Source organism: Gracilinanus agilis, chromosome 2 (genome assembly GCF_016433145.1).
Source record: "Gracilinanus agilis isolate LMUSP501 chromosome 2, AgileGrace, whole genome shotgun sequence".
NCBI classification, from domain to species: domain Eukaryota; kingdom Metazoa; phylum Chordata; class Mammalia; order Didelphimorphia; family Didelphidae; genus Gracilinanus; species Gracilinanus agilis.
In genome coordinates, this window is record NC_058131.1 from 678,955,058 (window position 1) to 678,982,159 (window position 27,102).

The following is a 27,102-nucleotide window of genomic DNA, read 5'->3' on the forward strand; positions in this document are numbered from 1 at the left end:
CTCCTCTGTGCCTGATGACATTGTTTCACACCCCCCTCTCCTCTGCCCAGCAGTCCAATGGGAGCACATAGGAGGAAGGTGGGTGGCTCACAGGCAGCAGAGCTGGAGGGGAGCAGATCCATGCCCTTTCTACACTCCCTGAGAACATTCCTCACTTCACCCCTCCCTCTGCCTGGCAGCCCAATGAAAGTGCTTCCTCCCTCCCCTGTCTGGGGCAAGGAGGGGGTGGTGTACACCCGGCACTCAGTGTCTGGAGGCCGTCATGGCACTTAGTCTAGGGGGTGGGGACAGGGCCTGGCCTCTGCCTCTACAAGGTTCGCCATCACTGTCCCAGGACCTCAAGTTGGATATTGGCAAATCTTGTTCAATCTCTGAGAGAATTTGAGTCTGTGGCTTTTGGTCTGTTGGAACCCTAATTTCCTTTCTTAGAGAGACAGGAGAGTATAAACTGAAAGAATAAGATCTGCCAGTAGGAGTAGAAATACTAAGTTGAAAGTCATCCAGAAGAAGTCTACCTGTACAGAGCTATTAGGCCTGCCTTGGAATTAAATGGAGGATATTAGACCTTGTTATTAGTCAGCTGCCTGTGGATCTATTTACATATGAAAGTTGTTTTCTTTTGGAATGTAGTTCAGCTTGCTCTGTGTGTCCCTCTTTAGTGTTCTTTTATCCCCTAAAACCCTTTTGCCTTAGAATTGATACTAAGTATTGGTTCTAAGGCAAAAGATCTGTAAGGGCTAGGAAATTGGAGTTAAGTGACTTGACTTGCCCAAGGTCACACAGCTAGAAAATGTTTGAGGCTAGATTTAACCCTAGGACCTCCAGTCTCTGGGTGTGACTGAGCTACTTAGATTGCTCTTCTAATATTCCCTTATAGTCTAGATGCCTACTTTTTCCTGGCTAGAGAATTTCTTTCTCTGGCTACTGTACTCAGCTGTCTTGTCTTTTATCCATTCCCAGTTATGCAATTGGAGAGTCTTATTTTCCCAATTTTGTCCCAACCTTTTATCAAATATTCCCGTTTGCTTTCCTCCCTGAACGACCAACTGGGATTTTGCAGTTTCATGATTAATGATGATAGAATCAATTTGTAGCACTCAAGATTTGCTTGTCATCTTGTAGCCATTTATGTCAGGGGTAGAGATTACTTTGCAAAGCAAAATTACCTTTTTTGAACTTTGGGGAGCTTTTACAGAATATGGCAGGGATTCAAATCTCCCATTTGCCCCCCAAACCTCAGCTTTTGTAGAAGCACATGTCTTTGCAGACTTCTGGCCTTATGCAGTTATAACCTTTAATCCGATGGCTCTGGTGTGTCTGGAAGCAAAGGGGATGATATAGGGCAGTGATGGCGAACCTTTTGGAGACTTGAGTGCCCAAACTGCAACCCTCACGCTGCGTGTGAGCTCCTGCCTTACCCCAGACAGGGGAGGGAGAAAGTGCTCCCATTGGGCTGCTGGCCAGAGAGGTGGGTGATGGGAGAAATGTCCTCAGGCACAGGGGAGAGGGGGAAGGGAGCAGCTCCTCCAGCATGTGTGCCATAGGTTTGCCAATACAGTTAATCGACAACACACCATGACTCTTGGCTGTTTACCTCCTGCTTTGGTGAGCTGGTTCTTCGCATCTACTGAATTGAAGCTAATTTGGATTAGTAATGAGGTAGATTATTGCTAATCTTCTCTTCTTATGCTAATTGTGTGAGCACTTTAGAAGAGAAGTCCATCTCACCTAACTCCCTACTGCGAGGAGGAGAAAGAGGTTAGGATGTCCAGTTTTTGATGACTTTTCTAGTATCAAGGAGGCTTTTTATTTATGTAGGCAGACATTGCATGGCATTATGGAAAAAAATACATGCCAGAGAGTAGAAAGATTTGGATACTTCCTGTTTCTGCCACTTATGGGCTGTGACACGAGCAATAACCTCGGGTTTGTTATTAGTTGCAGAGGGAACTTACAAAGTTGATGACCTTTTGTTCCCTGACAATGTTTAGAGTATATATGATCAACGAGACTTCTATATGTTAAATTTCTTTATTTGTAAAATGGGCATGATACCTGCTTATCTGTCTCCCAGGATGGTTGTGAAGATCAGTGAAAATGTAATTTGAAGGCATTTAAAAGCAGTAAAGATTTTACACAGATGTCAGATATCAGTCACACTCTTTGATTACATTCAGTTCCTCTAGGCAAAGGGATACAGTGAAAAGAGCCTGCCCTTGTTTGGAGTCAAAGGATGCGGCCCCGAATCCTTGCTCCTCCATTTTCAGTTGATATGATTAGGGCCAAGTTATAATTTCTGTCTGTTTCTCAATCTCCAGAATGGAGAGGATGACCTTAAGTTCCCTTCCAGCTCTAAACCTATAGTTTAAAGATCATCAACTTCCCCACACAGTATAAGAAGGATCAGAGCCAAGTCAAATACTTTGTAGCAAAGAATATTGTAAGATTCTTTTTGTTTTTATCCAGTTGTCCTTCCAAACTATTTTAGCACTCAGGTTTTTCTGTTTTTGCATGGACTCTTTGAACCATCTATACTTCCTTTTTGTAAGGCTTGTCATACTACAAGGTTCAAATTTCTTCTGACTGTTTTAGGAAACTCTAAAGTTAATGACAATTCTGTTAGAGGAAAATAAGTGTCTTATAATAACCTTTCTGATAATTACTGAAATTTGCCAGCTCGAAGAGCCTTCCTGACCTATTTTCATTTCCCCAAGAAGTAGTGATCATTTAAGCCAACAAATTAAATAATCATCCTCAATATCTTTCTTGGAAAAAAATCTTCTTTACCTAGAGTTTATGTACCTGAAAGGAAAAAAGTTCAAGGAAATTAATAAAGTATTGACCTACAGTAGTATTTATCCTTCCTAGCTAACACCTGTCTTTATATAGTGATACCTAATTAAATGCCCCACGTGTGTTGGTGAACATCATACTGTCATCCCTAATAGTGATGTCACTGAATACCAAGGACAACTACCAACAAACCGTCATCCATTGGCAAGAAAGCTGAAAGGAGGCATCAAGTTGAGTGGCTTGCTCAAAGCTGCTTCTGGATCTTCAGATACCTGTGTGGCTCCTAAGGGTCTCTGACAGAAGGTATTTCATGAAGACCCTGTAGTAGAGAAGATCCAGAACAATGTCAGTGAGCTTCTTGTCATACTTGACATTTAATTCTTTTACCTGTTCCTCAGAGCCATATGGATCAAGAGTTTTGAGGTCATTGTGGTCTCAACCCCCCCAGAGAATATTTAAGATATTCTTAGAGAACGACAGAGCTGGAAAGGATTTTAGAAGTAATTCAGCCCATCACCATCACCCTCATGCCATAGAGATGAAACTGAGACCTGTAGAGTTGACGTGCTTGTCCAGGATCACATAGCTAATTGAGAGCAGGACCAGAAGAAGCCTGACTTTAGTAACAATACTCTTTTTACTATGCCAGGATGCTTTTCTTTGTAGCTTAAATTTGGGATCCGACTTTGTAAAAAAGTACTTCTACTTCACAGTGTTATAGGAAAAGGTTTTCCCTTCTAAAGGCATGTAACATGGAGACAGTTTTTTTCTAAACACAAATACTACTACACCTACAAGTGTAAGAATTTCTTCATTTAGCGTCCTTTCCCTTGCTTCAGAGGTGCAGAATGAATGTTCCTTTTAGTTTGTATTTCTCCTCTGGAACATCCCATTTTGCTCTTTGCAATCTTCAGCTCCAATCTCCATTGACTTGCAGAGGGGCTCTTCCAGCATCCCTAGGGAAAATGTGCAGCCAATCTCTAGTGGTCTATGTCACCTTCCAGTGTGATGTTTGAATTGGCAGGAGGGATAGCCTGTAGTTGTCATAAGTCAGTAAGAGAAATTGTACCAGGTCTTGCCTTTCTAAGGACCTACCTCCATACACTTTTTCAAAATGCTTTGATTTTTCGTGTTACATTTCTACTTCCTAACATAGTATCGCTTTGATCTGGAGCAAATCCCTGGCAGAGGAGAAAGAAGAGTGAAGGTGTCTGTCTGCTGGGGTGGGGGACTGAGGGAGACCTGGATACTTCTGACAGTGGCCAGCATGACCGAGCCCTAGCTTTCACTTACAGGTTAAAGTTTGGTTTGGGGAATCAAGGTAGATATTTTTTGTCTTTTTGGAGCCAATTAGGAGGATCAGGCAGGAAAATCTTCTCAATTACTAGGGGTTGTTTCCTTAGTGTGTTTTTTTTTTCAGTCAGTCAGCAAATAAACATTTATCGGGTATTTGCTGTGTGCCTGGCACTGGGCTAAGCTCTGGGCTACGTGTTCAAAGGAGGAGAGTCCAGCCTGAGTTCAGGACAAAGACTTGTGTCTGATGGACATCTGACATCTCCCAGCTTCCAAGAGAATGTAGAATGGGCCACAAGGAAGCTTTCTCTGAGAGGTCATTTAACATGCTCTGCTGCAGTTTCATAAAGGCATTGCAACATACTCAGGGCAATCCGCTCTCCCCAAGAGAGATTCTGGCTTGGCATTTAACCCTGATGCTGATTTCCAGTTGCTCTTTCATCACTTCCCCAGTTTGGGAAAGGTAATGGTTTGTGCTGGGAGGATGCTTCCCAGCCTTCAGGCTCTCCCATTCCTGCCCACTGGGCCCATTGCTATCAAGGCTGCTTAGTGGGCTTGCTTCTGCCTGGCCATGGTTGTCCAGGGCTATCCCAGCTTCTAATCAGCCTGCCTTTGCTTCCCAAGCTGGCCAGGGTGGTTCTTCTAAAAGCTTGTATGAATTGCTGTTACTGTCTCTATTTTTTAAATAAATCCTTTTCTGTTCTTTGCAACTCATTTGCTTTTTTTCTTTTCTTTTAAAAAATTACTATTAACACCTGTTGATTTTTTTTTTCTGACTGGCCTGTCACTGCATTCCTGCTGCCCCTCCCTCTAGCTGGGTTTGTCAAGTCGCCCATGTCAGAAACTAAACTCACGGGGGACGCCTTTGAGCTGTACTGTGACGTGGTTGGGAGCCCCACTCCAGAGATCCAGTGGTGGTACGCAGAAGTCAACCAGCCAGAGTCTTTCAGACAGCTGTGGGACGGTGCTCGGAAGCGCCGTGTCACCGTAAACACCGCCTACGGGTCAAACGGCGTGAGTGTGCTGAGAATAACCGGCCTCACCTTGGAGGACTCTGGGACTTACGAGTGCAGGGCCAGCAACGACCCAAGGAGGAATGACTTGAGGCAAAATCCCTCCCTAACATGGATCCGAGCCCAGGCTACCATAAGCGTCCTTCAGAGTGAGTCCAGCACCCTACAGTAGTAGCACTGTAGTCCTTAGAGGTGGCCCAGTGACCCTTTTCCCTTCCACCTCCTTCCTAGTATGACCACCCACCCTGTCTTTGTTCTTTCAAACCCACAACCTTCTCAGTTGTAGTATATCGAATATTTGTGGCAGTTTCCCCCCTTTTTGCCCTTCCTTTTCCCCCTTTTGTACTCTTACCACCATTTCCCTCAATTCACTCCCTCTGTGTGTCTCTCTCCTCTCTAGGAACAAAGGACTTGGGAAAAATCTGTGAAAATGTCTAAAATCTCTTGTCATGTGGGGCGGGAGGAGGGAGGAGGGACACGGGGAGGTGTCAAACAACGTTTAAATGACACGAAACCACACTCAAACCAGCCTAGTGTTGAAATTGTTTCTTCCCCTCCCTTTAATTTTATAGTAGGTTTCCTGCCATCTTTTGCTGCCTCCTTCTCTAGTGCCTTTTTCTATTTTCATTTTTCTCCCTAAATCTAACCACTTTTGATTTTATTCTGACCATCTGTTTGGAGCTCTCAGAGTGGCTGCCTTCACCTGTGTGGTTTTTGAGTTCCCGTGTGTCTGCCCCATCCCCTTTGTGGTTTGCTGTCATTGTATACTGTGTGGCAGGGCGTTGGCAGTGGCCGCCATTGGTGTAGTGTAGTGTGGTGCTGTATTTTGGTTGTCCCGAGTCACCTGCAAGTGTGGATTTTCCCATAGTCCCAGCTCCTTTTCTTTTTCAAAAACAGTGGCATGTGTGTTTCTGATAGCTTTCTACCACAGCAGCAAACTTCTCACTTGCTCTGTTTATTGGATCCTCTGTTTTTGCCAGTCAAGGAACAGTCAGGGGTTTGTACCGTCTGTCCTGTTATCAGGAGCCTGGTGACTCTAGGCAACAGGATAGCCCTTTGGATTTTGTCTCCTTGTGGACAACTCAGCTTTGATGCATTTCCAGGTCTTATTACAGTAAGGTAGCAGCCCTGAGTTCCTCTGGAGTTCTTCAGGAGAGGAACTTTCTTAACTATCCTCTTCTTTGGGCAACAGAGCTGAGCAGGTGGCTCAGGACTTTCCCCAGTGGCCATAGTAGCAGGTAGAGGGAGAGCATTAGACACCAGAGTTTTTGTTTCTCTTTTACTATCTGGAAGTGATGTGCTAATTGGTTCAGTTGGGAGTTGGGGTGAGGGTAGGGTTTTTAAATTACTAGAAAGCTAACAGGCTCTGCTAGCAATAGTCTTAGCTCCCATTTTAGTATTTTTGCAATTAAGGCACATGCTTTTGCTAACTGAGTAGTATTCTGGGAATTTTTCTCCACGCTCATCTCTAGTTTTAGCTTATCGATCTCCTTGATTTTGAAATTATTTGGTGTGCATCCATAACTTGCACTTTAGATAGTAAAGACTAAAACACTTCTGAGGACTTTGAAAGTATTAACAAATGAGATAATGACACCTGGATCTTGAAATCTATAGTTTCTCATGATGCTTTTATACCACAACCTTTCTGGAAAGTGGGTATTTGGAAATTGTTCTGTATAGAAACTTGGCCAAAAATGGAAAGAAAATACTTGCAGGAGGGAGAGGAGAGCCACTGCAGCTGGTCCTATTAAATCAGAGCATTTGCCTCTGGAGAATGGAAAAGAAAACCTCACAGACATATGTATGGGGAAAATTAACCAAATGACATGGATTTTTAAAAAAACATTCTTTCCTCTGCATGAACCCTCTTTCCTAACCCTCTCCCCACCCCTGTTCCTTTGTCTTCTCCTAAGAAGCAGTTTTTATAGGTACTTGAAGACATTATATTTGACTGAACACGGTCTCTAATCTGTAAGGCTAATGGTGCCTTTAGACTGGTAGTCTGTATCAGGTGTTTACCAGAATCAAAGTGCCTTGCCTTTGCAGCTTATTCAGTGTACCTGACTCAGAGACTTAAAATACAGATCCTTGCATACCAAAGGGGAGGGTGTAGGGAGTGTGTGACTTCTTAGGAAGTGTATCTCAAGTTAGTAAAGATTGGTTGGGGAACCCCACACACTAGTTGCATTTGATAAGCTGGACTCCTCAGATTTCTTGGAAATTAGTTTCTTAATTCACCAACTTCTAAAGACCAGTGATCTAAATCCTTCCTAGCTAGATTTACTCTTATCTTTCTTTGCCAACCTCTCATGTTATTGACAGCTGGGCTATGCCTGCTTTTAGTGCCCTATACCCAACAAGCTCTGTTTAGCTTTCTTGGATTGCTTTCTATTTCTGATTCTTCAGTGCTCTCCAGAAAGTTTTTTCTGCTGGCCATGGGGAAAGGTTGAGCTTCATCTTGACTCATTAAAGGGATGATCCACAAACAATATCTTCCAAAATTCTAGAATAATGGATAACAGTAAAAATATGTCCAATTTGGATGGGATTAATCCTGACCCACCAGAATCCCAAACTGACAAAAGCAGACATCAGCCAACGGTGGATGCTGCCCAAGGAAGAGATGTCAGAACAAGAGTTTGCTACCTGCTACTTTAATTGGCATCAATGCCAAATAAAGACATACAATGGCTTCTGGGATTTCTAGATTTCCTGTATCATATTAATGGCTTTTGGACCAAGCTATCACCTGCTGTTCTGGCCATAACTTCTGGGTCTAAGACCACGAAACTTGAAGGAAATTCTTACTCTTCAGCAAAGAGGAAGAATAGAATGCAGATTTCCCTTAGATTTCTACTAGGCCGGTCATAAGCAGTAATCGGCCACTAAAATGCAGTACATATCTGTTGAGAATGATACTGATAGAGATATACATTATAGGTGTGGTAATAGGTGATCTGTCCATGTCTGATTTCTATATATTGTCATAGTAGGTGATGGCTGTGACCTCTGCTCAGTTGTAGATATATAGTACAGAATCACACCTCTCACAAAAAAAGAAAAACAAAAAAAAAAACCACAACTCAAATTACTACTCCATTTACTTCCAACTGAGTCTATCCTGGATTATTAGCACTTACTTAAGGGGAAAAAATTGTATTTGCCTTTGTTGTACCAGTATTGTCCAAGAAGGATGGGCAGAAGACGATAGCTTTCATTTCTTCCTTACTAGTCCTAAAAAGTAGTAGTCAGTTGCATAGCCATTAATGAAAATGGTTGCCTGCCATCTGGCTTCCTTAGGTTTAAAAGTGAGAGAACTTGCTGGCCTTATCCTTGTAACCCCCTTCCTCATGTCATTGGGGGAGGGGTGGGAGCTGTGCAGAGCAATGAAATTGGACAATAAAATAAAGCAAAAACCTAAAAGTGTGTTTGGATGTTACCTTGATTTATACTTTGGTTTTTCTTTTGTGAAGTAACAGTTTAATCTTTTTTTTTTTTTTTCTCCTTGTTTGGTCTTGATTTTCTCTTGGAAGTGTGATGCCTTCTTAATGCTTTCTGCTGCCAATGTATGTGCCTTCCATTGCAGGGTTCACAACAGAGTCTGCTCATCTTTCTGAGCTGCAGGGATTTGGCTTCAGTCCAGTAAACGTCGAAGACTTTGAGACATCCCTGTACTAATGGTTGTGTTAACATGCATCTGCTTCTCTGTCATAGTGGCTGCTATGGCTCCATTATTCGTAAAGACCCTGCCTGTTTGATGTTAACTGGGAGAATGGCCAGTGCTGACCTGATGTTAAACTGAAGATAACTTTCCTTTTTCTGGAGTACGAAAACCCATAGGTTGATTTGTTTGTGGAGTAATTTTATGTGTTTGATGTTATCTTTCACCAGTTTCTTTGAAGTTGAAAATTTTACTATGAAAAAAAGTACTTGGACAATAGATATTTGAAATATTTCTCTCCCTTTTCCCTTCCCCAGAAAAACAAACAAAAATATGGTTCTGGAGAGAGGAGAGGGTTTCTTGTCCCTGAAACAAAACGCAATAACTCATAAAAAGGTATCTTGGAGTTGCAGTTTAGAAGCAGGTGGACAGAAAAGAGTGATGAACAAAAATGTTGTCTTCAATTGAGGAACTCAAAGGAAAATACAAAGGACACATCTGTGGGTCTGAGGAGTGTGTGGGAAAGGGTTTGGAAGGTATTAAAAATAAAATTTTTTTCCAGTAGTTGTTGACCAACAGTAGGGTACTAAAGTCTGTGTAAAAATTAAAAAGAAAAAGATGCTGATTGCTTTCAACATACTTTCTAGTTGAAACTTTCTAGAATAATTGAGTATGACTTAAAAATCTTTTACATGTCTATCCTCACAGATATTTTAGATCTACTAGAAAAGGGTGACTTTATATTTGAACCCATAATGCCTGGAATAAAACATGAAAGTAGGATGTACTCAACTCCATATGAGGTTTGTAGTGTGGAGTGATGATGAGGAATTAACATGTCCAAATAAAAAAGCCTTTTAATCTCTTCTATTAATTCTCTGTTTGACCTTAGACAAGTCATTTCCCCATCTTTAAAATGAGGGCTGGTCTCTAAGGGTCCTTTTAGCTCATAATAAAATCCTATTATATTACTAAAACTTTTTATATTCTACAGTTGGTCTTAATTGTCTCTCGAATGGAATTTCAAGTTTCATTTCTGAAAGATTCTACATTTTGGAAAGAAAGATAAGGGTTCCTTGAGAATGTTACCATAGGAAAATTAAGGAAACAAGGCAGACTTCCATTAGGAAGTATGGGTTTTGACCAAGTAATATTTATGCTTTGTTTTAACTTTGTCAGAAATGGTTATAACTAGGTTCCTTTAGAAGGCATATTCCTTTTTAAGGGGGACAGTCCAAACATGCATCGCTTTTGATGATTTTAGAACTGCTCCAGGCCTTAGTCACCCCTATAGATGAGATTGTTGCAAATATAAAACATATTGCCACAGTTTATAAAAGCTACCAGGTGGTGCCTTCCTGGTTTTCATGAATAACTGCTGAAGCCTCAGGCATTTGGTTGGGCACTATAACACAAGGGTATTATATTCCAAGACTAAGTGGGATGTGACAAGCAGAAATGCAAGTGTGGGTCCCCTTCTTTCATATGTAGACTGACTGGTCCTTATGCTGTTGTCTGCACTAGTGGTCATCTGCTTATATACATTATTTTTTTCTTTCTTGACTTTCTCCAAAGTGATGAAGTGAATTTCCTTATGTGGTCCTGTCTGCTCCCCTCCCTCTTCTCCTTGCCCCCTTCTCCTGCCCCTTCTGACTCCCAGGCCAGCGCTGCAAGAAGGACAGGTTTACGGCATCCTGTCACTGTGCCCTCTCATTACAGAGCCTCGGATAGTCACCAGCGACGAAGTCATCATCCGAGACAGCCCTGCCCCCCCCTTCACTCTGCAGTGTAACCTCACCTCCAGCTCCCACAGCCTCCAGTACAGCTACTGGACGAAGAATGGGGTGGAGCTGACCACCACCCGCAAGAATGCCAGCAACATGGAATACAAGTGAGAAGGGCCAGAGTTTGGGGGTGGGAGAGGTAGCGAAGGTAGGTGAGCCTGCCGTTCCCCAGGACCTGGGGCCAGGCCATTTGTAGGAGTGCTGGGAGATGAGGTGGACCTTATTTGGGGTCTGATAGGGTGCATTTTCCTTTGGGTTCTATTTGCTACTGACTTGTTCTCATTCTTGGTGCCTGCAGTGTGGTCTTGGACAGCCTGAACTACTAAGTGTCTAACAGGGAGGCAGAGATGGACTTGGAAAAGCCTTTTCAAGGGAGTGAGCATGTATTATAAGGGTTAGGAATGTGCATTTTTATCCCCATTCATGTCTGAGGAAATTGGACAGTTTATTGAGCTTCTCAGATTCACAGTGTTCTCTAGTGTATGGATGAGCCCAGAAACCAGAACTTCCCATTGTGCTCATTTATACTTTTCCTTACTTTTGACTTGCTCTGTGACCCTGAGCAGATTTCTTAACCTCTCTGGGCCTCAGTTTTCTATAAACTGGCAAGTCTAACACCAATTCACCTTTCATAGAGAAGAGAGGGGATTCATCAGTATAAATTGTTTGTACTTGGCAGTGTTTTCATCCACTAGTTTTCATGCTACCTGCCCTTCTTGGTGACCCACAAGAACTCCATGGGTTTATAGAACATTCCTTCTCTGAGCTCCTTAGATACTTGGCTATTGAGAGTCTCATATCTATGAATCTGGCAGGTAGCCAATCTACTGAGGTTGAGAAGTTGGGCCTAGTAAAGTTCAATCACTTGTCATGGTCACTGAGTCTGCCCTAGAGGCAACACTGATACTTGGATCCTGCAAGCTCCAGTCTGGGCACTGTCTGCTAACCTAGCTTCTGTTCTAATAACCAGTATGAGTTTTAGGTTTCAAATATAGGAGTGGTTTTTTTTTTCTTTTTTCTTTCTTAATCTCCATCAAAGAATAACCAATACTTCAGGGCCTCCCAAATGGGAGTCACATTCGAGCATCCTCTCACAGAAAAATGATCACAGCTCTTCCCCAAATTTAGGGTTAATAAGTATTTGGTGTTAATAATAGTTGTGTTTATTGCTATACTCTTTGTGAGTCTAAGTTGTTTTCAGATTGATAGTTAAGGAAAAGATTACTAGTGACAACATAAGGAAGACTTCCATATGGTGAGCATTATGTCTTGGCTTTTCCTATGAAAAATATTATGTTGTCCTTTAGTACATGGATATTGTGCTCCTGTTGCATCCTGAGCAGAACATGTGTTCTGAGTTTTCTTTAGTGATAGAAATGTGCTACATTTAGCCAATATGCATTCTCATTTCTTTTCCCTTGTGACCATCAATAAACATGTGAAACAGTTCATTGGGAATAAGACCTTAGTCTGTGGTTGATGTTAAGGAGTTTTGACTCTGGATGAAGTTAGCCTAGTTCATTTGGGGAGTTAATCCTGTGACCTTACCTTCATTAACACTATTCTAAGATCTGAGCCAACCAGGCAGTTTTTGGCCATGGCTTCTTGACCTTTTTGTGTCATGGCCCCCATCCTTTCCTAGAATGTTATTCAACACACAAAATAAAATAGGATTATAAAGGAAATCAGTTGTATTGAAATAGTTATTAAAAATATTTTCAAAAGCTAACAGATTATAGGTTAATGGTCCAGACTGTTCCAAATGTTGTCTTATTCTCTGGAAAGGTCTTTGTGATTCTCCAAAGTTCCTCTTGGTTGCCAAAAAGTGACTGACTGGCTAAGGGGCCTAGTACCACATGTAATTGCTGATTTGGGTCCTAGGTTGAAAGAACACTTGGTTGTGTACCTCTGTGAGAGAATTTCTCTGTGGGCCTGGTTTCTTTTCCCTCTGATGGGACTTCATAATGAGGTTTTTTGAGAAGTAAAGGCATTTTTCTGCTCGGTGACTTAATTGCTAGTTCTACCAGAGACCAGGTGAGAGGCTAAAGTTGGGGCGGGATTAAGGTAGCTAGAGGCTTGGATCAAAGTTAAGGCACACTGATTTGATTTGTGTAGACTATAAAAGCCTGAGAATTCTTGTATGTGCTGAGAGAAAAGGGGTTTAGCCTCTCCCCTTTTATGCCATGAATCACACTTGTATTCTGGAACCCTTTAAGAAGCATGAAAATATAAACTACTTTGAAAGAATTTTACTTCTTCACTTCTAACCCATATTGTACAGTGCCATTTTGTCTCCTCACCTGATTTTTGTTTTTATCTCTGCAGGGTCAACAAACCTCGATCGGAGGATTCAGGGGAATACCACTGTGTGTTTCAGTTTTTAAATGCCCCAAAGGCAAATGCTACCATTGAAGTGAAAGGTATGGCATGGGAGAGTTTGAGGCTTAAGCCCTTCATTTTACTATTTAGTACTACTACCCTAATCTGGTTTTCTGTCTTATTGGTTTTGACCTCTAGGGATTTTCTTGCATATTCTGTTCAAGTAGATGATCTTTTTAATCTGTGAAACAAGCACAAATGGGAAAATTGAACCTTTTTGTCCAGAATCAGGTATAGTTTGGTTAAGGCACAAGTTGGACAGCTGTATATGGTTGTTACTTCTTATGAAAGAAGTTCCTGAAATGGAGGAGGTTGATAAAAGAGAAGTTAGAATAGAATTTAGAGCTTGGAAGAGATTTTTTAAATCATTTAACTTCTTTACTTCATGGATGAGGAAACTGAGGTTCAAGAGACATGTGACTTGCTCACGTTCCCAGAAATCGGCACCAGAGTTAGGAGAACTCAGCCTTCCTAACATGCTCTGGTCCTCTTTTTCCCTCCCCTCACATCCTCTCCCCTCCCCTCCCCTCCCCTCATACCAACAAAAAACCTCCTGTTTGGTCCAAAAAGAGGACCACTTTTGTTTTTTTGGCTGACATCTCAAATGGCTGGGCTGTTCCATTCAGTGAGGCTGCCTGTTGAAGCCCCTTCTTCAGGTATCTTTGTAGTTCCTACTCTGACTCCTCTAACCACCATCACCACCATCTTCCTGCCCTCACTGTTCTAGAAGACAAGTGATGGGTCACCCCCGCAGTTTGAATGATTATTGAAGGTCAGTCAGATGAAATCCCTTTTGGAGAACAGGGAGTGAGTATGTGTTTAGAACTTTATATCCCAAGAAATAGGATACAGGTTGAAAATATGGATTATTATTTAAATTATTTAAATTAATGATTAGTCAATCCATATTTAGTTATTAAGGGATATTAGATGTTTTGGAATATCCCTAAGCTTCAACGTTGGCATGCCACTATGCTGTCCCACTGCATGTCCATTAGTGCTTCTATCAAGCGGAGAAGACTGGCTTGGGCAGACCTTGGAGCTGGACCAATCAGGCCAACACCACGATACACTAGCAGTGATCCGTGAAGTATATATGACATCATCTTCAGACAAGGAAACTTGCACTTGATTTTCTATAGTCCTATTCTGTGGGCTCACCTACATTATGCATGGCAGCTGTCCTTTTGTCCATTTGGCTAATAGTCAGAGGATTGCGGGAAATGGCAAGACATATTTGTGTTTTAGGCCGTCAGTATGTCTCCACTGGCTGGAACTATGATGTGGCCAAACCTTTCTAGGTGGAGCTTCTGGCACAGAATCAAATTGTTAGAAGGCAGGGTAGGTGGGAGACGGAGTAGCTAGTTAATTGCCGTCATTGGGCCTAATGGATAATTACATCTAAGGGCACATACTGCCTAACAGTAGTCATTACAGATTTGGAGTTAATGATTGCTAAAGGATACTTTCAGGGTAAGAAGGTGGATTATTTTTTTCTGTTTGCTCAGCAACCGAGGAAGGTGGAGTTCTTTGCCCTCTGAACCCCCTCGCTTTCCTGACTTCCCCAGGTTTCAGGCATATTAAATCAGGTGGACCAGAGACTAGGCAGCCACCAGCAAGTGCTTAAACTCAGATCTTGAAGCATTATATTCTCTTGGCCCTGGAGTCGAAAGAAAGAAGCACAATGCCCCAGTCATTGGGAATGTTTTTAGGGTGTATACATTTGGGGTGTAAAATGAGAGACCATTCTGGACAGTCTTAAAGACGAGCTAGGATACTTTGTTCAAACTAGTCTTCTAGAAGGATTCATGAAGAATTCAAGGATCTTTTCCTTACCTTTCTGAACTTGGTATGGTGCCCTTATCATCATCAAACTTAATAACTCAGGGTTTTTCAGCATCTGTACAGTTTTGCAGTTGCATACATAGGCTGTACACATAAAGTTATAGGATCGAGCAGGTTGTCAGCTTTTGAGCAAGGTGTTGCTGTTACCAACTGCCTCATATTTGAATTTCATTGTTGTCTAAAATTGCTTTCATATTGTTCCTGGGAAGGGAGAATTATTCTCCCTATTTCATAGAAAAAGTAAATCACAGTTTTCAGAGAATTAATAATCTGGAAACATACTATATCCTGGTGATGAGTGAAAGGAAGAGACTGACTCCTTATAGAGAGAACTCGTCATTAATAATAGGAACGTAAATTTGAGAATCGGCGATTTGGTTTCCCTTATGCAAGTAAAAGGCTATTAACTGGCCTCAGCCAATGTGTAGAATATCAAACTCTTCTTTAACCTCCTGTTGTATTAAACTTGAGAATCTCCTGTATCCCCTGGGCTGTTGGAGTACCAGCTGCACTTAGATCTAAAATTGCAGTTGGGTGGGTTGTGTGCCTAACTCTATGCTAACAACTCTTAAAAGCCCCCTTTTCTCTTGATTTCACATTTCCTGCCCCTTCTATGGAGTGTTTTATGCTCTGGACTTACTTTTTTGGAGGAGGCTAAAATGGAGCAGTAGAAATTTTGAGGTAAATTACCAAGACTTTGAATGCTATAGAGATCATAGGAGAAGAATGAAGGAAGCAGTGCAAAGGGGGAAAAAAGCCTTGAAATGGAGTTGAGATATTAAAATGTTTTTCCCTCCAGCATGTAGCTTCTCAAGAATATTCTGGCCAAAAGTAAATAAATAAAAATCTTATCTTAGCCACAAAAGAGACAACAACACAGGAATTTTTTACCTGGTAACCACAGGGACGGAGACTGGATACATTTTTTTTTTAATACTTATTTTTTTCAGTTACACATAGATACAATTTTTAACAATTGTTTTCTGAAATTTTAGGATTCAAATTTTCTCCCTTTCTCCCTCCTTCCCCAAGGCAGTAAATAGTCTAATGTGAGTTATCCCAGTGCTCTCATACAATACATATTCCTATATTGCTCATTGAAGAGCCTTATGTGGATAGATGCTTTTAAAAATTACATCTTTATTTCATTATAGGTCAGTGAAGTGGGTCAGTAGATAGAGCACGTGGCCTGGAGTAAAGAAGAGAAGAGTGCAGATCTGGCCTTAGACATTTAACTAGCTCAGTGACCTTGAGCAGATCACTTAACCTATGCTTGTCTTAATCCACTGGACAAGGAAATGGCCTGTCACTCCAGTATCTGTGCCAAGAAACCCCATGGACAGTACTGAAGCCCGAACAACAATTCCATTATAAGTGGTTTCATTGTAATCCTATCCACTTAAAATGTATTTTATGCATTTAAAATCAATCTTAGAAGTCTTTTTAACTTCACCAGACAGCCAAAGTAGGCCCCTGACACAAGGGAGTTAAAAAATTCCTATGTAAAGACCTTAACCTGGGATGGCTCAAAGCCCTTGATGATGGCGTGTCAAAGTAAGGCCTGCAATAAAAGCCCCTTTTCCCTCCTGCAGAGAGTTTTGAATATTAACTAGCAGGCAGTCCCTCAGCACTAATCCCCAGGTTTAGGCTCCTCACTTCCTTCCCTCAGTCCCTAGTTCTATAAGAGCCCTGCAGAAACCCACTGGATTTCCACCTGCTGGGACTGTTTCTCCCCTAAGACTCACAGTGGGCCAGTTTCCTCCTGGTCCCTGGCTGCTCCTTTCATCCTATGAAGCTGGCTCTGCTTTACTTGGTCTCTGCCCATTCTGTCTTTTCATGCTCTGGGCTTCTGGCTACTATCCTTGGTGTTGTAGACACTCCCCTTAGCAACATATCCTAAAGCATTCTCTGCAGACAAGCTAGCACACTTGTCTCCCCTGATCTCTTTACCTTCGCCCCTTTCCTTGCTGTCTTCCCCCAATTCAGGAGGCACAATTTCCATTGTCCTTCCTAAAGCCAGACTCTTCAGATGATAACTGACCTGGTGCCTGAGCTATCCAGGAGTCCAGCCTGGGTCACTTCCTGTCCTCCTGGCTACTTTCTCCCCAACCTTGGGCCCTCTGTCCTGGCCTCCCATTGTTGCTCCAGATCAATGTCTTCCCCTCTGGCTCCCCTCTCCACTCCTGGGTGAGTTGTTTCCTCCAGGAAATGTAAAGCTCTTTTAGGAAGGACTTTTTGCACTGACTAAGAATTGGAAATTAGGGGGATGCCCTTCCTTTGAGCATGTGATTATGATGGAGTGCTGTTGTGAACTGATGCCACACAAAGGGAGGAGCGTGTAATAGCCACGTGTAATAGCATCTGTGAAAGACTTAGCTACTCTGATCAATGCAGTGAGCCAAGACAGTTTCAAAGGACTTGGGATGTCACAATGCTGTCTGAGGGAACTGAGGACCTCTGAACGCAAACTGAAGTATATTTCCTCTTTTTATTTTTTGCTTTGTTTGCGATATGGCTAATATGGAAACATGCTTTGCATGATTTCACATGTATAGTTGGTATATTGCTTGTGTTTTCAGTGGGAGGGAGGGAGAGAATCAAGAACTTAAAATTTAAAAAGAAAAAAGTGTTAGAAATAAACAACAATTAACAACCCACAGAAATAAGAGGGGCTGTCTTGGCTGTTGTATTTGTATTTTTCAGCGTTCAGGATGATGCTTAATACACAACTGGTGCTTTTTCATTCATTCTTGTCTTTCATTCAGTCAGAATTCTGGACCTCCCTGGCCATAGCCTTTGACCTCCTGGTTGTATTGCTACTCTGAGAGTCCCCTACCAGTTTATAGCATATCCTGTGTCCAAGTTGGATGGCTGCACTAATATTTTGGCATCTGACACCCTAGGGCACAGGGTGGGTTGGGGCTGGGGGTGGTCAGAATGCTTTTGATAAGGCATGTCCCTAGGCTAGTTTTGGCTTTCGGAATGGAGAAAGAGTTCCAATGGAAACTAAGGAGGGAAAGATCAAGACCAAGGAGTGGCATGGGAGGAGGTCTAGAAGGCAAAACTGAGAATGGTGGGTCTCTGGTTACCTCTACACCCTGTCCCGCTCCCCAAAGAGAGGGATCTGAAATCATGAGGTTTCCTTTGTTGGGATTGGTGTTGGAAATGTTTATTTTGAGAGTAAACCAAAGATTTATTTAGGGAATCAGGGCACAGAGAAGGCTCCAAAGGGCCAGTTGGAGATCTGAGAATCAACTAGGTATTGATCTAAACAGTCTACTTGGTGGATTGAGCCTGGTCCATCCAGCCCTCTTCACCTCAGCTGAGAGGTTTTGACTGTGGTTTAGAGAGCTATGGTTTGTGACTGGAAATGTCAGTGCCTTTTTTCTTATCACCCCTCTTTGGCACCTAAATGTCATTGACTTTTTTCTTTTATTTTCTCTACCTATCTCTTCTCTTTTATTTAGTCTACCCCTACTTTCCCCCCTCCTCCCCTCATCTTGGTTTCCTTTATCTCCTGCTCACTCTTCTCTCTCTCTTTATACCACTTCCTTCACCTCCTTCTATCTCTATCATCATCCTTCATCTTTTTTTATCAGCTCATATTCTTTGCTTCGCTGAATCCTTCGTATTCATTATTTCTTATATTGCAGTAATATATTCTTGAGTTGCAGTAATATATATTGCAGCAATTTTTTAAACTATTTTCAGTTCATTGACATCCACTTGGCTACTTCAGAAAATGCTATTCTAAATAGTTTGGGAATATTCTAGACCTTTTGTGGGAGAGGTGGTATGGAGATGATTTGAGGTCAGAAATCTCCCCAGCATGGTAATCTTTGAGTCTTGAGGATATGCATGGTTTAGTCACTTTTTCCCCTCCATTATTCCAAATTACATTTTAGAATGGTTGAGCTATTCATGCCACCAAATGGTGTGGTATGCCTGTCTTCCTTACCACATGCACACATGATGTTCTTATGTTTTGTCATCTTTGCCATTTTCCTGGTTTGAGGTAAAAACTCAGTTTTGATTTACATTTCTCTTAGGAGTGATTTATAGCAGTTTTATATGGTTGGCAGGTTTTTTTAAATGATTTTTTGGGGGTAGAATGTTGGGAAAATAAGGTTTTCTTATTTTCTATTAAGAACTCTACTTTAGACAATTAAATATGCATTGTGGGAATGTTGTTCATTTCCAGTTGGTTGGGGCTACATCTGGAAACTTTGTGTTGTGTCCTGGCATTTTTCTCTCTGGCTCTCCAGGGAAGGGGATTGAGTAAAAGACTGGTCATTGTTCTTTAATCTGATGCTTAGGATGGGCTTTTCCTTCATGAATGAGCTGGTGGCATCAGTACTGGAAGCAATGCTCCAAATCATTAGGTTAGACTTTAGTGTGTCCCTAGGCTCTGGCAGCCATGCCCCTTCACCCTATCTTTGTCTTACAGCTGTTCCTGAGATCACTGGCCACAAAAGAAGTGAGAACAAGAATGAAGGGCAAGATGCCCTGATGTACTGCAAGTCCGTTGGATACCCTCACCCAGAATGGGTCTGGAGAAAGAAGGAAAATGGCATGTTCATGGTGAGTGAATTAAACTCTTAATCTTTGGCCTTGGAATGTTAGTAAGGTCTTTCAGCAATTTGGGGCCATTGCATTTTCTGTAGACTGCTCTTTAAGAAACAGATAATGGGGCAGGTTTTAAAATGAACCAAAGCCATTGGACTTCCTTGGCCAATTTCACCATTACTATTATTCCCAATGTGTGCCATTTGGAGTTGACTTCCTAATTCCCCCATCATAGAGGCCAAGAGAAGGCTTTCTCATCTAACATGTATCTGATTAAGGATCCCTCTAGAGTAGCTAGAGTGCCTGCTCTGTACTAGGCACTGTTTTAAGCAGGGAGGATACACAGAAAAGCAAAAGACAGTCTGCTCTGAGGGAACTCCCAGCCATTCAGTCTGTTCTTCCATATTACTTAGGCTATCCCAAGACATGTAGGCTCAGGAGTGAGAGCAGGCTAGTCAAGTCAGAGCCATCCGCTAGCTAGAGCCAGGCACGTATGATCTCACCCGAAGCACCTGAGAAGCTCTTGGCTCTTCCTGGCTGTCCTTGTTCTACCCAGGGAAGCAAACATTTCCCTGAGAATCTGGGCTAGATGGTTACATATTTACCTGTGATTTATGTCCTATAGAAAACTCTGTCTAAGCTTCAGTTAGGCAAACCATTACTAACCAGCGTCTATGTAAAAAGATCACCTCATCCTTTCGCTTCTGTCCCATCACCCTATAAAATACCGGCTGTGAGGAAATTGCCCTCACCTCTGCCTAGCCAGCTTTAGAGGCTCCCGACGTGGGTCATCCTTCTCCCCAGACTCGTTCTCACCCCTGGAGTCTCCCGAACGTTTGTCAGAGTCCCCTGACAAAGACGGAAATGCTTCATACAGTCTCTTCTTCACGCTGTCAGCCAGGCACCAGATGCTCATCCCATGTTTAAGTGTCTCGTGCTGCTAGATGTGGGGTTGTGGAGTGTACATGGAGCAATCCTTGCCCTCAACTAGTTCGCCTTCTGTCAGGGGAGCCACCTGTCAGTATAGACAGAATAAAGACATGATGCTTGGTCAGGAGGCCCCCCACAGCTGCAGCCAGTTGGGGAATGACCACGTAGCAGGGAGCATCTGAGCTGAGTTATGAAGGAAGCAAGGGATGCTAAGAGGCAGAGGTTAGGGAGGGAGGGCACTGCAAGTGTGCAGGACAACCTGGGAAAAAGCAAGTGGAATATTTTGTATGAGGACAAGCAAGGGGGCTGATTTGACCATACTTGAGAGCAGAAGTTTTTAACCATCTTTTGTTTCATGGACCTCTCTGGCAGTTTGAAGACCATGGATCATTTCTCAGAATAATTATCTTAAAAATTTATAATTGAGGAAATGCTAAATTTCAGTTCCAGGTTAGTGAAAGTAAAGATAGAATTTTTTTCCCCCCATCCACATTCTTGGATCCCCTGAAGTCTATACATGAACCTCCAGTTAAGAACTCCTGATCACATGTGAAAGGGAGTAAGTAGTATATGCCAGTGTTGGACAGGTAGGTTGAAATCAGGTTTGAAGGGCTTTAAATGCCAAACAGGAGCTAAAAGTACTTCAACACATCCTTTGATAGTTTATTTTCTAGTTCTCTTGCCATCCTTGTTGCCCTCTTCTGGACGTATTGCTACCTATCTTCCCTAAAATGTGCTTTGTACACAGAACTGAATCCAGTATTCCAGATGTGTTCTGACTACCATAACATATCAAAGCAGATCTAACCCATTTACTCATTTTGGCATCGTATATGTTTCTTAAGCCTTAGAATTTTAGTCTTCCATAAACCCCAGATCTTTTCCATTTCTTCCTCTCTTTCCTACCCAATGGCTCCCTCCTTTATTTGTTAAGCTGATTTCTTTAAAAAACCCAAGTATAGAACTTTATATTTATCCATATAATTTAATATGGTTTATATTGTAGTAGTATCTTACTTGATTTGGGCCCCATCATTCTAGCCTATTGTGATCTTATTGGATCCTGGCTGTCATATAACATGCTACAGATTTGATAAGCATACAGTTTTTGCTTTTGAGTAATTGATAAGAATATTGAATGCCCTAGATTAATCCTAGGGGTCCTCCCATTTGTTTGATATCTCCATTTATAAAGGTTAGGTATTATAGGTCCAGTCCTTCCATCAATTTCAAATCCACTTCACCATATAAATCCTTCTCATGAAGATGGCATGAGACTGTTGGGTGGTTTTTCTGAATCTTGTAACTTGAACTTCTGAAGACAGCTGAATGTCATCCATCTATTCACATCTCTTATACTCCTCCTTCAGAGCCATTTTTGTTCTGCCATTCCAAGTTTAAGAATCATGTTCCTTGGAAAAGGATCTAAAAACAAAATTGAGAGTTGAATGTTCTGCTTTATCTTGTCATCAGTTATTATCAGCCAACCCGAGTAAGTCCTATCCCTTCTTTGATCCTCCCCTTGTTCCAAATTTAGCTGCCATGGAAAGTGTGAATCAGTCAAACAAAATCCTGAAGCAGAGGAAGAGAAGATTTTTTAGGCCAGTTAGTGCTTTTGCATTTTTTTAAAAAGTAAGAGTGACATCTTCTGCCTCTAATTTTCTGCAGTATTCTAGAGCATTGATAGTAAAGTAATTATACTTCTTTTGGAAGCAGTGCTTGTAGAGAGAAAAGCAGGACAGTTAGGAGTTTCTAAGATAGTTCAGGTGATAGGTAATGAGGTCCTGAATTAGTGTGCTGGCAGTGGAAAGGAGGGAACAGATGCAAAAGAAATTGTGAAGGAAAAATTGACAGGAGTAAATAGCTGATTGATTGTTGTGGTTGAGGGAAATGAGAGTCCAAAAGGTTCAGGTTAGGTGACTGGAATGCTGGATTTGAAGTTCCACTGGACTCTAGAAATGCACAAATGAAGCTCAGAGGAGTGACTGATTCAGCAGAATCAGGAAGAAGAAGAACCATCAAAGGAGTGAGCAGAAGAGTCAGAAACCTGGGAAACAACTGGATGATGACAGTCAAGTCCCTTTACCTTGGCCACTTCCCAGGCCCATGCATTCCCTACTTTCTACTGCCTTCTAGACTACCTTTATTCCTTTAAGATTTTGGCTTAATCACCACTTTTTACACAAAACCTTTACTGATTCCCTCAATTGCTAGTATCTTCTCTTCCAAACTATCATGAACTTTTTATTTTTATTTCTCCTCTGATCTGGTATATATTTATTTATGAAATTATGTCCTCATTGAGATGTAACCTCTTTGCAAGGAGGTATTGTTTAATTCTTTCCATTTGTATGCCCAACATCTGACATCTATTTGGTATTTAATAATGCTTGTTGATTGATAAAAGGGGAAGGACTTTGGTGATACAGTGGCTAGAGCACATATTAGAGTTAGAGAACTTGGGTTCAAGTCCCATCTCTGCCACTTGCCTACCTATATGATCTTGACAAAGTCACTTATGTTTCCTCATCTGGAAAATGGTGGTGGTGGTGATGGGTTGTCCCTCTAACTAAATCTATAATTCTATAAGTTTCATCAGGGAGGAAGTATAGTGGTGAAGATGTCAGATATTTCAAAAGAATCAAGAAGGAGTAGTCCTGAGGGAACTAGCCATTAGCCTTAGCAATTCAGAACTTATTGGTGGTGTTACAGAGAGGTTTCAGTAGAACAGTGAGAATGGTGGACCAGTGGCAGAAAGTTTAGGGGTGGGACCAAACCAGAGGCAGCCTGCATGAACTACTAGTGTTCCTAGAAGTTTGGGGATGAAGAAGAGGATGTTAGCTGAGGGAGAAGTAGCAGGGTCATAGAGAGATTTTTTTAAGATTAGAGAAGAGGTAAGTCAATTTTCAGGCAGAAGAGAAGGAAACAGTGGCTTTAGAGAGATTGAAAAGACAGAGAGAGATTGAAAAGACAAAGAGAGGGATGCTCAATGGAGAGAGGATCCTGTGTTCAAGGATACCAGGTCAAGGAGTAGGGCAACCTCCTTCTCAGACTGGAGCAAAGGAAAAGAGGGGATTTGGTTCAAGGGACCTTCTGACTCAGATCACTTTGTATCGGATTAAGAGATCTCCAGACCAAATGGATGAAGCTAGGAATAAAGTTGCTCTTGGATCCACTGGCTGCTAGGCACAGATGACAGGTCAGATAGAGCTCTCTCATCCAGGCTTTCAATTAGGCTCGGCTCATTTTCTTCTGATGGTTTCTTCTTTGACAAAGAACAATTAGGTTTGGGGCCATGCTTTTCCTCATTCTCATTTGAGACATGTTCTAGCCACATCTTTATAATTTGGAGAGAGTTTGGGAGCAAGGTCCCTAAGTTCTCTACTTCTAAGAAAACTGACTTGTTTCAAATGTAACAGGGCCCTGGCTTACCTTACCTTACCCTGACCCTTGGTTTGCTCTCACTTTTTCTGCCTGAGCAGGACTTAGTCAACACCTCTGGCCGATTCTTCATCACCAATAAGGAAAACTACACTGAGCTGTACATCATTAACCTCCAAATCACAGAAGATCCCGGAGAGTACGAGTGTAACGCTACTAACGCCATTGGCTCAGACTCCTTCGTCACTGTCCTGAGAGTGCGGAGCCACCTGGCCCCCCTCTGGCCCTTCCTGGGGATTTTGGCTGAAATCATCATTCTTGTGGTGATCATTTTGATCTATGAAAAAAGGAAGCGGCCAGATGAGGTTCCAGACGGTAAGAGTGTGTCCAGAACACAGCTGTAACTTTGGGATTTGTTCTTGGGGTGCCATAGCTGGGAGGGTTTATCCGAGCCCGGGATCCAAGCTGGAAGAAGGCTGTGGTTTAATCTTTTTTCCCCCCAAGTGAAAAACAATCCTGTATCTTTTTCCTTGTTGGCTGTTTAGAGTTTTTGTCACAGCAGTAGCCATCTCTGAGCTCTTAAGACTGAATGTCTAGCCCACTGTGGAGATTGGCAGCATTTTGAAGTGTTTTGTTCCATCTCATCATTCACAGATACTAGTATGACAGATTGGAACCTGAGAAGACCTCCGCTTTGTCTAGAACCTACCACATAGTCTTTGACCACCTAGACTTTGTCAGAGCTAGGATTCCTTATAGCTTCTCAGGAATTTCTCTTAACTCAGCCCTAAATTCAGTCTGATTATTCATTGAGGAACCATTAGAGCCAAGTGATTTTTGTATTTCCTTTGCTGGAAAACGCTGAAAAGTTTTTCAAGGCTGCCCTCCATTTGTGATCACTTGCTCTTTGAATTTTCCTTCTTCAGCGCCCCCTAGATGAGAGACAAAGAGAAGACAGGGGGATTGCTGAAGACCACAGTTCCAAGGCCCCCAAAATCGCTACCATGCTAGCTTGGTTTGGGCTATGTCTTGGTTAGAGTGAATCTCAGGCAAAATCACCTCTTCAGATAGTTTTGTTTATGGTGCTCTTCCAACCCTGATTGTCCTTAAAAAGAGTAGGAGGTCTTAAAACTAGGTGGAGGCCTCTTACTGCCTCCCCATCCCCAATCCCATCTCGTTCCCCAAATCATCACATTTCTCCCTTGTGTCAAGTGAAGTAGCAGCAAAGCTTTCATTTTGAAAGTGCGCTCAAAGGGAGCAGAATTGAGCTGGCAGCAGGGCTTTCACTTCCCCACGGTGGCTCTCCAAGGCTGCTTGCCTACTGGGGATAGGATGTGACTCCTATGGGGCAGGCTTTACCCAGAGTCAAGGATCTGTGGAATGGAGCATTGATGGGGCTGCCATTTTGGAGGCTGTTTGGAACCTGCCCATCAGTGTGCCGTTCTCAGTACAGGACAGCCTCAAACTACACATGCCATCCTGGTGCCTGCACTGATGAACATGACACACAAAGGCTTAAAGACATCAAATTGCTGAGTCTGGTTGCAAGTTATTCTGGATGAATTTGTCTTCCTCACCCCAAATCCCTGCTTAAATTAAGTAGAATGACAGTCAGAGGCTGAGCAGGTTCTTCCTTGAATCACTGTTGCGTTGGGCTGTGGGCTGGAGACTCGGCCGTCTTCCCTTTAGTGTCCGTTCATCACACACTGAAAATAGATTTTCAGGGGGATTACTGTCACTGTGGCATTGCATTGGCTGATGGCTCGGGCCTTTTTTTTTTTTTTTAAACCCTTATGCTTAGAAACGACTCCTAAGACAGAAGGACAAGGGCTAGGCAAACAGAGCCAAGTGACTTGCCCAGGATCACACAGCCAGGAAGTGCTAAGGCCATATTTCAACCCAGGACCTCCCAACTCTAGGCATGGCCTTCTATCCACTGAGCCACCTAGCTTCACCCCACTTAACGATGTGTGACAGCTCCTCATCTCCCAAGCTTTGGGCTTTCAGTCTCTTCCCTTCTCGGCCTGTAGAGCTACTGTTTTCTGAGGTGAAAAGGCTCAAATGTTCAGTTCTTTGCAGCCCTTTGAGATTTTAACTTCTATGTGGTGTAGCCTCTAGTTGAGAGCAACTTCATCAGAGGACAAAAGGAGAGCTCTTGGGTTTTGCTGTCATTTTTCCTGTTTGCTCTTTGGGGGCCGTCATGCCTCACTCCTCCCAGATGGGGACTTTTTCTTCCTCTGGAATAAAAGGCTCAAACTGCAGAGCATGTTTGCTCGGCTAAATCTGGCTCTCACCCTTTCCCCAGGAAGGCTGAGAGGCTGAAAGATGAGGTTTTTGCAAAAACAGCATCCACTAGAGCAGCTCAGTGTACTTGATTCCACCCAGTGCTAGGACTTGTGTGGGAAGCCCCTTAGTGTCTCATGCTAATGGCCCAGTCTGGGGAGAGGCAAGTAGTCGAGCAGCCGGGGAGAAGGACTCCCGGGGAAGCCGCCCTCTGGCCCTTCTCCTTTGTCACAAATGACGAGAGCTGGGGAGATCAGCTCATGGAGACCTCTGGCCGCCACAAGAAGAGCCTCGGTTTGTTCAGGAGTTATTTAGCTTAAAAGAGATTCCTAAAGGGGCATCTGGCCTCCTCGCTGTGGGTAAGTGTGAACCACCAAAGGAGGAATGTGCCCAAGGGAGCCGCCCATTGATTCTTTGCATTTAGGTGGAAATGTGAGATGCTGCCCTCCCGCCATGGTGCAGGTTTGCCTCCCGTGGCTCCCTCCAGCATTTCCCCTGTTCTCCTCCCTATCCTTGTGAGCCTCTTCTCACTACTGACCAGAAGTGTACTTCTTGTACTCTTCCTGCCTTTTCCCCAGTGCTTTGGTCTCTTCGTCTCCCCCTGCCCTTCCCCTCACACACACTCTCTGGCCCCTCACAGAGCTCCCTAATTTATCCTGAGAAAAGCTCATGTCAGATATGATTTCATTCCTCCCCCCGTTGACTAGTCTTCGGAGTGGATGGAAGGAGTTCACGATACCTGTGTTCAGAGAAGTTTCTAGGCCAATCAGCACACACCTTGGGGGCATCCTTCCTGCAGCTCTGTATTGGCTTCTTAGATACCATTATGGGAACAGGAATCTTTTTTTAGAGCTGACGTGATTGTTCTCTGCCAGATGGGTGCTTTATTACCAAGTGATGCCTGTGTTCCATTTCAGACTCACTGCTTTTTTGGGCATGTGAACTCTTTAGTTATTATTCACATCTTGTTCAGCCCACCAGTTCTTGATATCCTAGTCCTCTAGTTTGAAAAACAAATGCTTGTATAGCACTATCCAGAGCACAGTGGAATCATTATTTTTGTTGCACTGTTGAAATTCTCCGGGGCACAGATTGCTTTAAAATCCTTACGTTGGTGAGGCTGTTGGGGGGCCATTAGGTCAGCCAAAGACCTGCCAAAGGCCTATAAACC

General features: G+C 42.7%; 1 protein-coding gene across 1 annotated transcript in view; it reads left to right on the forward strand.

The window, feature by feature from the left end:
* The first annotated feature begins 262 nt into the window (after nucleotides 1-262).
* The window catches only part of NPTN (neuroplastin), a 33,243-nt gene continuing 6,403 nt past the window's right edge, over nucleotides 263-27,102 (forward strand). Inside the window, exons 1-6 of the mRNA XM_044660262.1 lie at nucleotides 263-353; nucleotides 4,901-5,248; nucleotides 10,483-10,654; nucleotides 12,873-12,967; nucleotides 19,219-19,352; nucleotides 23,750-24,023. Coding sequence (XP_044516197.1) covers nucleotides 263-353; nucleotides 4,901-5,248; nucleotides 10,483-10,654; nucleotides 12,873-12,967; nucleotides 19,219-19,352; nucleotides 23,750-24,023 — 1,114 coding nt within the window. The remainder of the gene's footprint in view (nucleotides 354-4,900; nucleotides 5,249-10,482; nucleotides 10,655-12,872; nucleotides 12,968-19,218; nucleotides 19,353-23,749; nucleotides 24,024-27,102) is intronic.